Source organism: Cheilinus undulatus, linkage group 13 (assembly GCF_018320785.1).
Source record: "Cheilinus undulatus linkage group 13, ASM1832078v1, whole genome shotgun sequence".
Taxonomy (NCBI): Eukaryota; Metazoa; Chordata; class Actinopteri; order Labriformes; family Labridae; genus Cheilinus; species Cheilinus undulatus.
This window is the reverse complement of record NC_054877.1, coordinates 47,369,550-47,386,911: the sequence shown is the minus strand read 5'-3', so window position 1 is coordinate 47,386,911 and position 17,362 is coordinate 47,369,550. Positions and strand designations below refer to the sequence as shown.

The window sequence follows — 17,362 nt, the reverse complement described above, 5'->3', positions numbered from 1 at the left end:
GTAAGGTTGCTAAAGGTAAAGACAAAGGGAGCAATGTTCTTAAAATTCCTGTAGCAGACAAATGAAGGTTCGTACCAAACTTCACGCCAACACAGTCAATAGGTTGCGAGATATTTCATTCTGATCTCAGATGGCTAACTGACTAGCGTCGCCATCCTAAAGTAGCTAAAATGTCCTAGTGCTGCCTAGTCTGAATGCTTTACGCCAGGGGTGTCAAACTCAAGGCCCAGGGGCCAAATCCAGCCCGTGGTACAGTTATACCCGGCCCACCAGATCATATGATATTTTTATTAGAGCTGACCCACAAGTATGAGGTCTGCAGATTTCCTCCAGTATAAAAATGTACACTTAATCTTGATGATTTATATCCTTGTTGAGTCACAAAAATTAGAAAAACTAAACAGTAAAAATAATTAGATAAAGGTCAGAAATATGGGGAAGAAATTAGCGTTTTCTCTTTATTTTCAATTTTGCATCTCACAGCTATGACTAAAAGTCATTGTTTTGACTTTTTATTTCATATTTTAACCTTTTAGATTCATAATTTTAAATCTTAAATCCTATTTGAACATTTTAAAGTCATGGTTTTGACTTTTTATTTCATATTTTAACCTTTTAGATCCATAATTTTACATTTTAAATCCTATTTAAACCTTTCAAAGTTATGGGTTTGACCTTTTTCAACTCTTAACTTTAACTTTTATCTTTTTTTACCTTAAAAATGCATGTTTTTTAACTTTACCTTAGTTTTTCGACCTTTTAAAATCATTATTTGACTTATATCTCACATTTTGACCTTTTTCAACTCCTCACTTTAAATTTTATCACTTTTTTAAACCTTAAAAATCGTGATTTTTAATTTTATTTCATATTTTGACATTTGAAACTCATGCTTTTGATGTTTACCTCAAATTTTGACTGTTAGAAATTATGGTTTTTAATTTTATCTCATATTTTGCCTTTTTAAAACATTGTTTTGACTTTTAATGTCATGTTTTTACCTTTTAAACTTCTAAGTTTGACTTTTTATCTCAGATTTTGAGTTTTTGACATAACTTTAATTGCAAAACTGTATCGTCAGTGACAAATTTTTTACCCCCATCATTCATTTCTGGTGAAAATAAGGTTGACATTTTATGGTCAATTATCAACCCTGTTAGGCCCTCAGTTTAGACACAAGTTCAGAATCCAGGCCCTGCTGTGACTAAGTTTGACACCCCTGGTTTAAGCCACTGGTTCCCAACCTGGGGTCCAGGACCCCCCCAGGGGGGCGCCAAAGAGGCTCTGTCCCTCTGAGGCTGCCAAAAATAAGATTTGCTAATTTTGATTAAAACCATGATAAAGCAGTGATTACGTTGTGTATGCAAAGGGGTTTTTATGATAAGAAAGGGCTTTTTTAGGGTTTTATCAGTGAAACAATTAAAATCTACGTTGATTTTGACAGCACCTTTTCTTCTCTCTTGTGTCCTGGGTGGGCTCTGCTTTTCTTAGGTACAGGAAGGGGGGATGCCAGGGAAAAAAGGCTGGGAAACACTGCTTTAAGCGACTTAAACTAAGTTTGCTAGCTTGATTAAGAGGCCTTTCAAAATGTGACTTTCTAAAACCAACAGAAGACATCACTGAGACTACGTCCATGTTTTATACAGTCCGTGGTTTCAACCAGAGCACCTTTTTTTTCTCATAGCCTTCTAAGTTCTTTTGCTCCGCCCACTGATGTGAAGTTTTACCAATAAAAGCTCAGCTTATTGAGAAATGTTTGTAGGACTTAAGCTCCACTCTGCTGCTTCACAATCCCACTGAGGAGAAAAGCAGGTAAAATAAATCTTTGTATTTACACTATCTATACACATTCACCTTCATTCAAAGAGTCGTTAGACGGGGACACAGCTCCCCTGTAACTACAGCAGTTCAAATATATTAATCTGAAAATTGACATCAAAACGTACCATTTTGGGAGATTCTCTTAAAGAAAGATATCCGTGATTTCTTATATGTCATACAAATAATCTCTAAAACTTCTTCAAAACTATAAATAATTGTAAAATATTTCTCATAAACCTTTTTTTTTGTCATGTGATGTTTTCAGTCCGGCTCTAAAAAAAGAACCATTAAAGATAAAATCCAGAGTTTTCATTCATTCTCGCCAACCATTCAGCTCTCCAGTCTCAAACTGACATCTTTAGTTTCAAACCTTCAAAGTTCACTTTTACTCTGACATGTTTTTGTGTGTCCTCTGGTCGTAGTGCCTCTACGTCGGCTGGTGTGACGGAGAAACGAGTGCTTCCTTCATGAGTCCTCCACCGCTCAAAGCTTCTCCGATAGCTGAGCAGGTTTGAGAGTTTTTACGTGAGCTCCTGCGTTGCCTTCGATGACAGCCGCTGAGGTCAACAGAAATTCTGAGAAGTAATGAGAGAATCAGGATTAGGCATTGATAGTAGTGCTGTTGAGGCAGAACATACAAACATGCCATGGCTGGGGTGAAAGAACTCATTGGTTGGTTTGAGGGAGAAAAGCACTTAAAAGTGGCCTTCTTGCATACAGCATTAGTTCAAGCAGACAACGGTGTCAATCCCTGCAATCTAATTCAGATCACCTGATCTTACACAAGCCCTCATCAGCTGATAGCCACCCTAAGCTTCCTATTGGTTAAATGCACTCATGCCACCATATTTAACCTGCTCTGGTACGCCTTCTTTTTGCTGCTCCCTCTGCAAGCTGCTTTTGCAACCCTCCTCCACCCCAGCTCCTCCTTTACTCTGCTTCATCAATGTCATCCTGTTGTCACTGACGCTCTGGGTTAATTTTTGCTGCTTCCCTCCCTGTAGGCACAGGATGAGCAGGAATGTATCTGCTCCTGCTTTCTACGAAGGCTTGTGGAAAGGCAGGGGGAAATATAGATGACAACAATAAATACATATTAATATCTGCGGTATATAGATGCAAAATATGAACATGAATTTAAGCGGCAAATTTAAACACTATAACAAAAACACTGCAAAAAGAAGAATCTTTAACTCACAGAACTAGCTTCATCTTGTGTCAACATGTCAATTTCTGCCATTTGCTTTTGCTACTTCAATCCCATTTTTGCAACTTTTCAACAATTCTTGCCATTTTTTTGCCCATTATTTGCCACGTTAAACCAACGTTTTCTTCTTCCCACTTCAAACCCATTCTTGCCACGTCTAACCCTTTTTTTGCCAGTGTTCAAGGATTTTTTTTTTTCTATTCAAATCCATTTGTGCCACTTTTCAACCATTTTACCTCCTCTAACCCATTTTTTGCCAGTCTTCGATGATTTTTGCCACTTCTTTTGCCACTTTCAACCAATTTTTGTTTAACAGTGTTGTTCTTTAAACTAATTAGGACATTTGCGCTGTGGACTACCCCAAATCTTTGAGGAATTTTATCTGGGAATTTTTGAGAAAAATTTAAGGTACACTTCTCAAAAAGATTATGGGTTTTGGCAGGGGGATCCCAGAACATGACACTAATAAATGCATAATAATATCTGCCATTAATAGTTGCACAATATGAATGTGAATTTAAGTGGAAAATTTAAACACTATAACAAAAACACTGTGCAAAATTAAGAATAATTTACTCACAGAATTAGCTTCATTGTCTTGTGTCAACATGTCAATTTCCGCGAGCTGCCCCAGGATGCTGTCACACACCTACACAAAGGAAATGAAGAGTATTATCCAACAAACACTGAAGTTAGAATTAACAGTGAGTGTTAAAATGTGCCTTTCTCACCTGATCTGTATTCATGGAGGCCATGGAGCTCATCTGTGCTGACATCTGGTTCATGCTGCCCCCGTTGCTGGCCATGACCCCCAGGTTCATGTTGCTGTTGCTGCTGTACATTCCTCCATTAAGCTGTGCTGCGTACTGGGACTGGGACTGCTGAGGGTACACACTGAAAGAAGAGCCAAAGTGAGTGTCAAACATCCACAAAAAAAGACTTGAATCACACCTGGTAGCTTGTTAATCTGTTGGTACCTGTTGCTGGTGGAGATGTTGCCCTGTTGGGGCCATCCGTTGAGGTCGCCGCTGGGCTGATAGCCTGGAGCTCCTCCCTGGTTGGGACCCTGGGTTTGGGGTTGGCCCTGGTTGTGCTGCAGCATGGGGCTTTGACCCTGTCCCATACGAGGGGACAGCATGGGGCTCTGAGGGGTCGCAGCTCCACATGGAAAGCCTGAAACTGGATCCTGGTGCTGTTGCTGCTGGCTCATTCCTGCACATATGGGAAAATTAAAGTGTTAAAAGCTGCAAATAAAGGTGGGAAAAAAAGGACCAAACTAATACTTACAATCTGATTTACTTCAACTTACAACCCCAATTCCCAAAAAGTTGGGGCACTGTGTAAAAAGTGCGAACAGAATGCAATGATTGTCACATCTCATAAACCCATGTTTTATAAACAACACCATCAAAACACTTAGAGATCTGGAGAAAACTCTCTGAGCAAGGGACAAGGCTGAAGTTCAGCGTTGGATACTGGTGTTCTTGGGGCCCTCAGGGGCCACTACATTACAAACAGGCATGATTCTGTACTGAAATGACAGCATGGGCTCAGGAACATTCCAGAAATCATCGTCTGTCACCACAGTTGGCCATGCCATCCACAAATGACAGTAAAAGCTGGATCATGGAGAGAAGAAGCCATACGTGAACAGGATCCAGAAACACCGCCCTCTTCTCTGGACCAAAGCTCTTTTAACATGGACTGAGAAAACATGGAAAACTGTTCTGTGGTCAGAGGAAACCACAGACGTTGTGTCCACAGACTAAAGAGGAGAGGGAGCATCCAGCTTGTTCTCCTGGCTCAGTTCTAATGCCTGCATCACAACAGCATGGCTTCACAGTAGAAGAGTCCAGGTCCTGAACTGGCCTGCCTGCAGTCAAGACCTTTCACGAAAACATTTGGAGGATCAGAAAAGGAGCAAACAAGAACCAGGACTGTTGAGGATCTTGAATCTTTCATCAGACAAGAATGGGACAACATTTCTATCCCTATATTCTAGTAACCGGTCTCCTCATTTCCCAGATGTTTACAGATTGTTGTTAAAGAAGAGGGGATGCTGTACAATGGTAAACATGGCCCTGTCCCTTCTTTTTTTTAGACGTGTTTCTGCCATTAAATTCAAAATGAGGTAATACTTTCATAAAATTGTAAAATGTCTCAGTTTCAGTGTTCCATTGGGAATAAAGTATGAGTTTATGGGATTTGACAACCACTGAGTTCTGTTTTTATTTACATTCCCATGAGTAAAAACTTTGTTCTTTGATGCACCAGTTTGTTGAACAAATTACCACAAATTCAACCCTTCATAGAGAAACTTTTATTCTGAAAACTCGTAGATTAATTGAATTTCTTTTGCTTGAATCTGGCTGAAAAAAGTAGAATGAACAAAAATAAATAAAAAAAAAAAGAAATATGACATTGACAAATAAGGTAAGAGAAGCAAAGAAGAATATTTTGTTCTACAGTGCCACCAGCAAAGCTATTCCCACATAGAACTACAGCACGGAGCCTCCTGATTGGTTAATGGCAGGGTTAAAATCAGAGAGTCCTACGCAGCATTAATGTGCATACTAAAACAAGCATCATGCAACCTTACATCACCTCAAATCAACCTAGAAATGTCTAAAATGATTAGAAGAGTTCTGATGATTTATGTGATTACCGCCACCACACAGGACAAGCGACTACACCGGCCATGAAGCACACACAAACAGCTGCGACGCCGCAGACGTGCTCTCATCAAATACCTGAGCCGCTGAACTGGTAGGCACTGTGCTGTGTTGGCGGACTCATAACTCCGCTGTACTGCCCGCTTACATTTCCCATCATGCCCTGGCTAGCCAGGTGATGGCTGGGGGAGAGAGGGGAGGAGAAGGGGCTGGTGGAGCTGGGATGAGGAGGAGGAGAGGGCAGGCCGGTACCGTAGCTGGAGGCCGGGTAGGGGAACTGCTGCGGGGCCCCCTGCGGGAGCCGAGGGTTGGGGCCACCCATAGACATCGGAGTCGGAGCGGCGCCCCCGCTGGGCATGCTAGGTGGCATGTTGATGCCCTGAGTCCGCATCATCATGGCACGCTGCTGGTGCACGTGTTGTTGCTGCTGTTGGCGTTGGCGTAGGTGGTTGCTGAGGTACTCGCGCTGGCGCTGAGCCAGCATCTGAGCGTTGAGGGTTCCCTGGAGAGAAAATAACAGAAAGATGACACTTTGAATCAATAAAGAATATTTAAAGACTAGAAACTAGTGCAAGATTTCACTAGAAAGGCCATTTTAACACCGGTGGACTCAGAGGCAGGCCGGCCCACAGACCTGACTGCAGAGACCTGGAGAATGGGCGCTCCCTGGTTGGGATGTGCTGATGACACACGTGTGCTGGATCAGTAGACTTGGTGCTAGCATCCAGGATAACAGTTGGCTCATTTTAGAGCTGAAGTGTGTCAAGCAGTTTTTGGATTATGATGTTCAAATTAAATATTAATTTTAACTACTTCTTAACCATTTTAACACATTTTTGCCACTTTTGACCATTTTTGCCACCGCTGGCACATCTTTTAGCCTCTTACACCTACTTTGCCATATTTTGACCTTCCTTTGCCACTTTTGACTAATACTGTCACTTTTAATGACTTTTCTTTCTGCAACTTCAACCTATTCTACCACTTGCTGACCTTCTTTTGCCACCTTTTCTAATTCTAACCATTTTTTGTCACTTAATGATGATTTTTTGCAACTTTTTTGCCCATTTTATGCCATTTTGGCCACCTAAAACTGAATTTTTGCAACTTGAAATCCTTTTTTGCAATCATTTTGAAAGTTTTTTTATGACCTCCTATCCATTTTTCCACATTCTGACCAATTTCTCCACTTCTTTTGCACCTTGAACCTATTTTGGATGCTATTTTTGCCTTCTTTTGCCACTGCAACTTTTCAACAAGCGTTTTGCCACTTCTAACCATTTTTTTGTCAGTGTTGAAGGATTTTTCAAAATCCATTTGTGCCACTTTTAAACCAATTTTGCCTCTTTTTAACCATTTTTTGGCCACTTTTTGACCATTTTTGACCCATTGTTGACACGTCTTTTTGCCACTGTCAGCCAATTTCTGCCACATTTTACCTTTTTTTGGCCTTTTTTTTGGCCAAATTTATGCCATTGGCTTTTGCTACTTCAAACCCATTTTTGCAACTTCTTAACCATTTCTGCCATCCTTTTTCAGCTTTTCAACAAATCTTGCCCCTTTTTGCCCATTATTTGCCACTTTAAACCAATGTTTGCTTTTTCCCACCTTAAAGGGATACTTCAACATTTTTGCAAATTCGCCCATTTCCATAATCCCTATAGTCTTACTTATAGGTTCATTGCCCTTAGTTGTCAGTGCAAGCTATTTTTAGATCGGCGGTGCTGAGATAGGAGTTGCTCAGCTAATGTTATGGTGTTATGGTGCTCATCAAACTCATCAAATACACAATCCAACAACTCCAAAACGCTCTTGTGGACAAGTTGTGACCTGCACATTCACCACACTTTGAAATAATCATGGAACATTACGAGATGGAGATGTTTTAAAGCTAAATGCAAAGCCGGAACTACACTCCAGACATGGCTGCTGCACTGTGTCACTCCGCCCAGTGGTTTAATCAAGAAAATAGTTCCGAGTATTGCTTCATGTCTTGTAATGTTACATAATTATACTTTATTATTTCATAGCGTGGTGAATGAGCAGGTCACAACTTATCCACGAGAGCGTTTTGGAGTTGTTGGATCATGTATTTGATGAGTTTGAGGGGAAGCTAGAATACGGTAAGACACCATAGCATTCGCTGAGTAGCTCCTATCTCAGCACCGACAACTAAAGGAAACAAACCTATTACTAAGACTACGGGGATTATGGCAATGGGGGAATTTGCCAAAATGTTGAAGTATCTCTTTAAACCCATTTGTGCCACTTCTAACCCATTTTTCTTTATGCCATTGTTCAGGGATTTTTTCCTATTCAAAGCCATTTTCAACCATTTTAACTCTTCTTACCCAGTTTTTGCCAGTCTTCAATGATTTTTGCCACTATCAACCATTTTTTGTTTAACAGTGTTCTTCCTTGAACTAATTAGGACATTCTGTAGTTTTTGGAAGTTTACTTTGAGCAAGTCCCCAGAAACTTGTGGCACTTCATCATGATGGGAGAAAATGGCAAAAAATGGCCAAACAATAGCAAAATTGTGAAAAAAGTGGCAAAAAGATAGCAAAAATGGGTTAAATGTGACAAAAAGTTTGCCATAAAGTTGTAGTAATAACATATGGCACAAATTCCCACAGCACACCTAGACTTGCCTTAAGGCCCACCATTTGTGAACCACTGTCATAGGGGATGATTTCTTTACTACCCTCAGCTATACCCAGTGATTAGGAAAATGATTGTTTTTACCCTCTAAACCAGAAAATATTCAGAAATACACAACATGCTGACCTGGTTTGGTACATTAGACCTGAGAGGTAGATTCATGTTAGACACTCCGCCCATCTGGTTCACCATTGGCTGACGGTTCTGTGAGAGGGACAGACAGAGAGCGAGTTTAAGCAAAACTTAATGGAAAACTACAGGAAAACAATCACACATAGAAAGAATCCATTTACTTTCAAATCGCCATGTCAGTTTACGAACATTAAAATGATCTACAACTGTTCAAAATGTTCCTGCTGAGCAGCAAAAGTCTCTTTCTTTATAATGTTTAAGAGTGCGTCAACCTCAAGGCAGGTTCTTCAATACTTTCAATATTGTACATTTTACTTTGTCTTGTTTAATCCATTTATTTTCCCTTATTTTAACTCCTCTTACTTTCTGCAATGATTTCAGGTTTATTCAAGCTATTCTTTTCATACACTGACTGCTTAAAGTAAGTGTTTTACAATCATTAAACTGCATGATTATTCATGGGTAGAGACTGGAATCAAAGGCAGTTTCACCATGGGGACAGAGTGCCATATCTTATCATGTAATATCATATTGCACTGTGCTGTACTGTGTTGTATCCTACTGTAATGTGCTGTGATGTGGTGTCTGATATTTTATGTTATCATATCCTATTGCATCACATCCAGGGATGCACGGTATTATCGGTCTGGTATCAGCAGATATTAGCTTCAAAAGGCAAATATCGGTATCGGCTGATATCAAAGTTTCTGCTGATATTTGCATCCAATATTTTGCACTTCAGCATACATCGACTGTACATTTTGTCCTTATATGCTAACAAATGAGTGAAGTTTTAAGATGAAACAACAGATCTATATCAGTTGAGATCTTTTTCATTATTTATCCTCATTCTTTAAACTTTAAAGTGTTTTTAAGGACTAAAGTTTGTTTCCTCAGTCATCCTCAAACCTTAAAGTGTCTCCAAAAGGACTGAGATTTATTATACAAAAAGCTTATTTAAATATTGATATTGGCATCGGCTAAAATGAATCTGTAAATATCTGTATATCAGATATCTTATTGAATCCAGTGGCATGCTATTGTATTATACTGTACTAGGGCTGAATGATTTGTAAAAATAATCGAATTGCGATTATTTTTCCCAATATTGCGATTGCGATTTAATGTGCGATTATTTTTAGTTTCCCCATCTTATTTGTTGTTCAACAAACACAAGCAATAAATCACTCTTTCTTAAAAAGATCTCCATATTAGATAAACAAGACTAGCAATACAGAACTTTAAAAAAGAAAAGGCATACTGATCCAGATCTTTTGTTGTTATTCTTGTTTTGAATAAGAAAAACACATACATGAGGGAGAAAAGTAAGATTTTTGTAAAAAAAACAAAAAAAAAACAACAAATCCTCAAAAGAAACTCTGTTTGCATATAGTGTAGAGCAGTGATACTCAACATGTGGCTTTTTTTTGTCTCAATCTGAAATATTATTCCCTTAGAAAACCTTTAAAAAACCTTTTTTTTTGCCATTTTCACCATTTTTGCCACTTTTCACCCATTTCAGCTATATTTTGCCATTAAATACCCCTTTTGCAACTTCTTTTGCCACGTTTCCCCCATTTGTTCACTGTGATCAAATTTTTTTGCCCTTTTTCACCATTTTTTGCCACTTTTTGCCCATTTAAGCTGTCTTTTGCCATTACATACCACTTTTTTCTTTTTTCCCAAATTTTTTGTCTCTTCTTTTTGCCACTTTTTTCCCCATTTTTGCCCTTTTTCTCAATTTTTCTTGCCTTTTTTTTGCCCATTTAAGCTACCTTTTGCCATTACATACCACTTGTTTCCTATTTTTTTTGCTCACTTTTGCTACTCGTGACTGCTTTTAGCCCATTTTAGTAACTTTCACTCATTTTTTTGCCACTTTTGGACCATTTTTGCTACGTTCTGACTATTTTCCATGCTTTCTCCCAATTTGCCCCCTTTTATCCATTTTGCTCCTTTTTGACCATTTTTGCCTCCTTTAACTTATTTTGATTGTACTTCATGCCGTTTTTGTCACTTTTGTGGCTCTTTCAAAGGTATTTTTCAACAGTTTGGCTCTTTGGTTGAGCAGGGTTGAGTAACACTGCTGTAGAGCATAAAACATCTACTGCAAAGAACTGTATCTGGTATTCTGACACATTTCAGGTTAAAGAAATATTGCACTGTCTGCGATTAGAAATTTGCAGCAGGCCATATTGCAATTTAATCTAATTTACGATTAATTGCCCAGCCTTAATCTAATGGGTCATACCCACTCTGTGACAAATATTTTAAATGAATAGCATCATACACTATTTTTGTAGTGTCGCAGTTCACTTTTCTTTATTTGATGATTTCTATAGCCAGATTCTGCAAGCGCATTCATGCAACATGCGGCAGAAGGTTGCATTGTAGGTTTCACTGTGCAAAACCTTCAGTTTATTTATATATAATGAATCGAAATGAATTTATGTCATTTGATAGGGAAGACACAGCTTAACATAGTTTCATAACAGAGCATGAAGCTGACGTGCTGCAAAGTAAAAACACGCTATTGCTAATTTCCAACTCTTTCCCGTCCTTGGGCCTTTGAGTAAACAGTTTTTGAAATGAACAACATTTAAATGCAAAAAGTGGCATATAAGTTTACAGAATTAAGAGACAATAAATACATCTATCCATCAATTTTCCACACCGCTTATCCCGTTTGGGGTAGCTGGAGCCTTTCCCGGCTGCCACTGGGCGAGAGGCCGGGTACACCCTGGACTCGTCGCCAGTCAATCACAGGGCTGACATATAGAGACAGACAATGCACGCTCGCACTCACACCTACGGGCAATGTAGAGTCACCAATTAACCTAATGAGCATGTTTTTGGTGGTGGGAGGAAGCCGGAGAACCCATGTATGCACAGGGAGAACATGCAAACTCTGCACAGAAAGGCCCTAACTGGGAAGCGAACCAGGAACCTTATACATAATAATAATTTCTTTAAGTGCAAATATCTAATCTAAAAGTGAGTACAGCTGTAGTTCACTCTTAGCCAGCTCTGACCTTTGTAGTGAAGGATTTTAAATCTGTGGTTGATTTCATTCATGTTGGTAATAAACTCCAGAGTTCACAGCCTTTAACGGAGAAATCTGAAATGTTAATCAGAATAATGCTTTTATTCCATGATACTGTTCCTATCTTTGAACAAATCTAAGCTCAGGTTTGGATAAAGGTTGCAGGAATGTATCTGAAGTTTCCCTCCAGTGTCTGACTCCTCTGCGCCTCCACTCTCAACGTCAGAAACCTAAAGATGGAGGTGCAAAAGTCGTGCCTCACCTCAGAAACAGCTGCTAAATCATCAGTGCTACCTCATTCCATATGCAGCTGCAGTGCCCTGATTCTCCACCAGGAGGCAGCCTGCAACTCATTATCATGACATGAAAGATGTAGCTTGTAATAAAAAAGGGAATGTAGATGTTTGAAAAGGGCATTATGGTCGTGTTTCAACATAAACAGATTAACTTCTTATATAAAATAACTAAAAAATAATAAAACATGTAAATATGCATGCATCACTTTAAAGCTGAAACAAACTGAAGAATAGAAGAGTTCTTCATATGCAATCAGAGAAGAAAAAAAAGCCTTCAGAAGTGACATTTAAGGGTTTTAGCTCTGAGTGAGTCTCAAAGAGTACAGCCTGTGTTTGCAGTCATCCTTATGATCAGTGTTGAGCTCATATGTGTGTATATATCATGTGTGTCCATTATAAAGTGTCTCAGCAGCAGATGATTGCTGATGAAAGCAGAAAGCTGAAACGCATTTGTTCCTGGAGGCTGCTGCTGTTTAAACTTGGTGAACCCTGCTGCCTGATCTACAGCATCGTACCAGGGACAAAACAGAAAAAAAGACTCTATTTAAATGAGAGGATGGCCAATCATTTCAAAAAGAAGTTTACAAATATGTAATCCTTGGACTTTGACTAAAATTTGGCCACAGACTCAGAAATTAAAAAGCTTAAGGTGACTTGAACCTACGGTCTTCCAAAACATGTCTGATCATACGAGCATAAAAACAGCCCTAATTATCGAATAATTTAGAACAGTGATACTCAACAAGTGGCTCTAGAGCCTCATGTGGCTCTTTTATTTCTAAATTTGAAATATTATTCCCCCCGGAAAACCTTAAAAAAAGGAAATGTTGACCTCAGAATTATCCATTGCAATTTGTTTCCAACACTAACACAGTAGGGCAGGCTGTAATTGTCAAACTGAATTGTCAACCTTTATTTTTGTCTGTATATTTCCATTGCCCTTATTTGCAATTTTTTGCCCTTGTTTACCCTTTTTGTCACTTTTAATCCATTTTAGCAAATTTTAGCCACTTGAATCCAATTTTTGCCCTTTTTCACCAGTTTTTGCCTATTTTATCCTGCTCTTTGCAAGTTGTATTTTTTCCCTTTGTTGCCACAGTTTGCTCATTTAAGGTGCCTTTTGCCATAACATGTCAGTTTTTCCCATTTCCTCAACCTTTTTGCTAATTTTTGCCAATTTCTTCATTTTTCACTCATTTTCCCCACCTTTTTGCTGCTTTTTTGCTTTTTTTTTAGTCAATTTTCATTCATTTTCCCCCACCTTTTTGCTTCTTTTTTGCCAATTTTAGTCATTTTTCACCCATTTGTGGCCACCTTTTTGCTGCTTTTTGCCAATTTTAGTCAATTTTCACTCATTTTCCCCACCTTTTTGCTGCTTTTTGCCAATTTTAGTCAATTTTCACTCATTTACCCAAACCTTTTTGCTTCTTTTTTGCCAATTATAGTCATTTTCTCTCATTTTCTCAATTTTTTGCTAATTTTAGTCATTTTCACTCATTTCCTCCACCTTTTTACTGCTTGTTGCCAATTTTAGTCACTTTTACTCACTCATTTACCTCACCTTTTTGCTGCTCCCTTCTGCAAATTTGAGAAATTTTTTACTCATTTTTTTTTAACCGTCATTGCCACCTGTAAGTCATTTTTGTGATGTCTTTTTAGCCTATTTTACCTCTGTTCACCCATTTTCGGCCACTTTTTTTTTTTGTTGTTGTTTTTACAGCTTTTTTTACCTTTAATGCCAGTTTTAACTTATTTGTATTGCCACTTTCACCCACTTTTCACCACTTAGATTGTGGCTCTTGCAAAGATATTTTTCGACAGTTTGGCTCTTTGGTTGTGCAGGATTGAGTAACACTGATTTAGAATATCAGCGTCTCAATAACTAGACTGTGGTTTTCTTCAATAGCACAATGTTGATTCAGGGTTCCTACACACTTGTAAAATCCCGTTTAGGGAGGACTTTTAAAGACTTATTTATGACTGGAACCTACCAGCTGTGCCTGGAGTCTGTGCTGCAGCTGGAGCCGCAGGTTGTTGGGCTGTGGCAGTACTCCTGGATTGGGCCCCCCTGGTCTCATCCCAGCTGTTCTGGGCCCCACGCTTCCTGGCATTCTCATCATTGGGGGGTAACCAGCTGGCGGCATCCTCTGAGGCCCCATGTGGCCGCTCATAGAGGGGCCGTGGAAGCCACCATCAGGGGGCATGCCGCCGTAACCAGACTGACCGCTGTAGTGTTGCTGATTGTACAGGAGAGGCTTCATGGACGCTGATGGGTCTGAGGAGCCAAGGAACTGGTCCTGGTCTGACATAGGACCCTGCAGGGTGGAAGGACATGGTATAAATAACTTAAGAGTTACATTAACTTTAAGACTGTAAATCTCAGCTCCAGTCCCTGCAACCCTGAACAAAAGATCTTCCTGTGTAGGATCGCTAATGTTTCCAGACACATAGAACAGCCAGAGCCTTTCAGAGGCAACACTGTTAGAGGATGCTTGGCACATACTTGCATTTTCTTTCAGCTGTTTTGCAGCTGCTGGCTCAAACAAATAACTAGTCATTTTACAAACTTTTAGAAACTTAATATCAAGGAGCTCACCTGTCCAGCCAGCGTTGGGATTCCCAGCATCTTGTCGATCTCCTCCAGACCCTCAAAGTCCTTCAGCACCGAGCACAGCTGGTTCAGCAGGGCTCCCTCATCAGGCTGACCCTCAGGACCTGTGCTGCAGCACCCCATCCCGTCCCCCTGGGGGACACCGTACGGTGGCCTGGAGGGAAAGTAGGTGTTACTGTCATAGCAGACTCAGGGGGAGCAGACAAAGCTCAATATAAGCAGTTTGTTGTCTCTTTGTTAAATGCCGTACCTGCTTTGGTTTCCATAGTGATCCATAGACATCATCCGGTCCGGCCATGGTGCAGTCTGATTGGGAGGAGCTTGTTGCTGAGGGTAGGGGGGGGTTGCCATCTCCATCTCTGGAGAGAAGCAAAAAAATTAAACATTATTATGAAGTTTTTATCTTAGCTTTTTTTCCAATTCATGCTTGTTTTTTTTCTTCTCACCGTTGCCCATCATCTGCATGCTGACCATGGCTCTGGACCCAGGAGGGCCCCTGGGCATAGCAGTGTTCATGTTGGGGATCATACGACCCGGTCCGACCCCCTGGCCCATCATTGCTCCTGGGTTACCCCCTAAGGGCCCCTGAGGACCCCAACCCTGCTGCATCGGACCACGCATCGACCCGTTATTCATCATGCCTGTTTGAAAGGAGGAGAAATAATCTTAAATTTTCAATACATGTTATTTCACAGTGATTGCTCTTTACAAAGCTTGATGTCTTAGTTAAATAAAACTCATTATTGAAGAAGCTTTCATTTGCTTTACTTAGAAATCATGAGAAGGGGTTCCAGACAGACTAGAGGTCACAGAATAGCCCCCTGTGTGCAGAGGTCATAGCCCTCAATGAGCATCCTGCATTTGACTCTTTCTCTCATGCTATTTCCAATAATATCGAATGTCTTAGCCTCTATAAATAAAGGCAATAAGACCAAAAAATGTTTAAATTCCTGTGAGGAAAATTATCAAATAATAATAATCTCACTTAAGCCAGATATCAAACCTTGAAAATGCAAAATAAAATCCTGCCTGACCTGGATTGGCCATCCCTGCCTGGTTGGCCATGCCTACATGTGTTCCCATCATGCCTTGCTGTTGCTGCTGCTGCAGTAAGGAGTAGGGGGTTGTGTTTCTGTGCTGAGGAGGGAACGGCCTGCTGGCATTGGGGTTGGGGCCCATACTACCATCCAGAGACGTGCTCCTGACAGGAGGAGCACCTCGCCCCGGCTGACCTGGCCTGGCACCGTTAAAGCCCGCTGAGAGGAAGAAAGGAGGCCTTTTAATATCGTTTTATATTCTGAGACAGAGATACGGTGAAGGTTTTACTGTGTCTCATACAAATCAAACAGATCCGTCCAAGTCTAATCTCTTTTACTCTGCAATAATCAGACGGAGTAAAGTCTGTCACAGACGTACTTGCAGAGCCGAGAGGCGGGAACACTCTCTGCGGGTTGGGTGGGCTGCTGCCACTGCCACCGCTGCTTTCTGTCATCTGCAGGATGTTGCTGATGATGGTCTGTTTGTCCACAGAGGAACCAGGCTGAACAGAGGAAGAGGAGGATGAAGAGGAGGAAGCTGGTCGTCTGACTGCTGGCTGCCCACTGTACAGCTGCTGCTGCTGGCTGCCGCTCTGCAGGTCCTCCAAAAGGTCTTCCAACTCACTGGTCTGAGGGCAGACACAGCAAGAAAGTTTATCAATTAGTGTGGGAAATGTAATAATAGCTGGTACAAAGAAATAGAAAATGCAGGATTTTTAGACCAATTAAAACAGCTAATATTGACTTCAATTTATAGCCAATATAGACCAATAATAACTGCTGATATAGACCAAAAATTACAGCTTATATAGACCAATATTAAAGGCTTATTTAGACCAATAATTACAGCTAATATTGACTTGAATTTAGAGCCAATATAGACCAATATTTACAGCCAATTAATACCGACAGTTAAAGCTTATTTAGACCAAGAAATACAGCTAAACTTGACTTTAATTTATAGCCAAAATAGACCAATATTTAACACCAATATAGACCAATAATTACAGCTTATATAAACCAATATTTAAGGCTTATTTAGACCAAAAATTACAGCTAATATTGACTTTAATTTACAGCCAATTCAGACCAATATTTACTGCTGATATAGACCAATAATTGCAGCTAATTGACCAATATTTACAGCTTAGTTAGACCAATAATACAGCTTATATTGACTTAAATTTACAGCCAATTCAGACCAATATTAACAGCTTGTTTAGACCAATAAATACAGCCTACATTGACTTAAATTTATAGCCAATAAAGACCAGTATTTACAGCTTATATAGACCAATAAATACAGCTAATATTGACTTAAATTTATAGCCAATAAAGACCAATATTTACAGCTTATATAGACCAATAAATACAGCTAATACTGACTTAAATCCATAGCCAATATAGACCAATATTAATAGTCAATATAGACTTACTTTAAGGGCTGATATAGACCAACATTTACAGCTTATATAAACCAATATTTAAGGCTTATTTAGGCCAATAAATACACTCAATTTATACCAAGTGTTTTTGAAGGAGATAATATCAACTTCACAAATTGAAAGGAATCTGCCAAACTAAATGTATCCGTCTATATAAATTAGAAAGCTTAAAACACATTTTAAAAATGCTAAATATTTGCTACATTTGTTAACTGTGGTTTTCTGCTGAAAATTAACAGTTTAACGTAATTTCATTTTTATTCTGTCCTGATAATGATAATGTTGAATTCTTTCACTGGAGAAAAAAATCCAAATTTTTACTGTTAGTGATGTCCAGAAAGGAGCAGGGAGAAGGACAGCTATATTTTTCCTGCCTTTCCATCAAACACAAGTGAATAAAACACGCTCTGCCCAGCGACCCTCTCCAACAAACATGT

The 17,362-nt window shown here is 39.6% G+C and overlaps 1 protein-coding gene across 3 annotated transcripts in view; it reads right to left on the bottom strand.

Moving 5' to 3' along the window:
* Nucleotides 1-813: 813 nt before the first annotated feature.
* Nucleotides 814-17,362, bottom strand: part of LOC121519607 (nuclear receptor coactivator 2-like) — a 121,761-nt gene continuing 105,212 nt past the window's right edge. For 2 of the 3 annotated variants that reach the window (XM_041802378.1, XM_041802379.1), the window contains 12 exons: nt 15,860-16,109; nt 15,478-15,699; nt 14,890-15,084; nt 14,694-14,802; nt 14,429-14,597; nt 13,824-14,147; nt 8,488-8,565; nt 5,779-6,202; nt 4,006-4,240; nt 3,760-3,922; nt 3,609-3,677; nt 814-2,396 (listed from right to left, as the gene is read on the bottom strand). In XM_041802378.1, coding sequence (XP_041658312.1) covers nt 2,385-2,396; nt 3,609-3,677; nt 3,760-3,922; nt 4,006-4,240; nt 5,779-6,202; nt 8,488-8,565; nt 13,824-14,147; nt 14,429-14,597; nt 14,694-14,802; nt 14,890-15,084; nt 15,478-15,699; nt 15,860-16,109 — 2,250 coding nt within the window. In that variant the 3' untranslated portion in view covers nt 814-2,384. The remainder of the gene's footprint in view (nt 2,397-3,608; nt 3,678-3,759; nt 3,923-4,005; nt 4,241-5,778; nt 6,203-8,487; nt 8,566-13,823; nt 14,148-14,428; nt 14,598-14,693; nt 14,803-14,889; nt 15,085-15,477; nt 15,700-15,859; nt 16,110-17,362) is intronic. The other variant, XM_041802380.1, reaches the window with a different exon arrangement.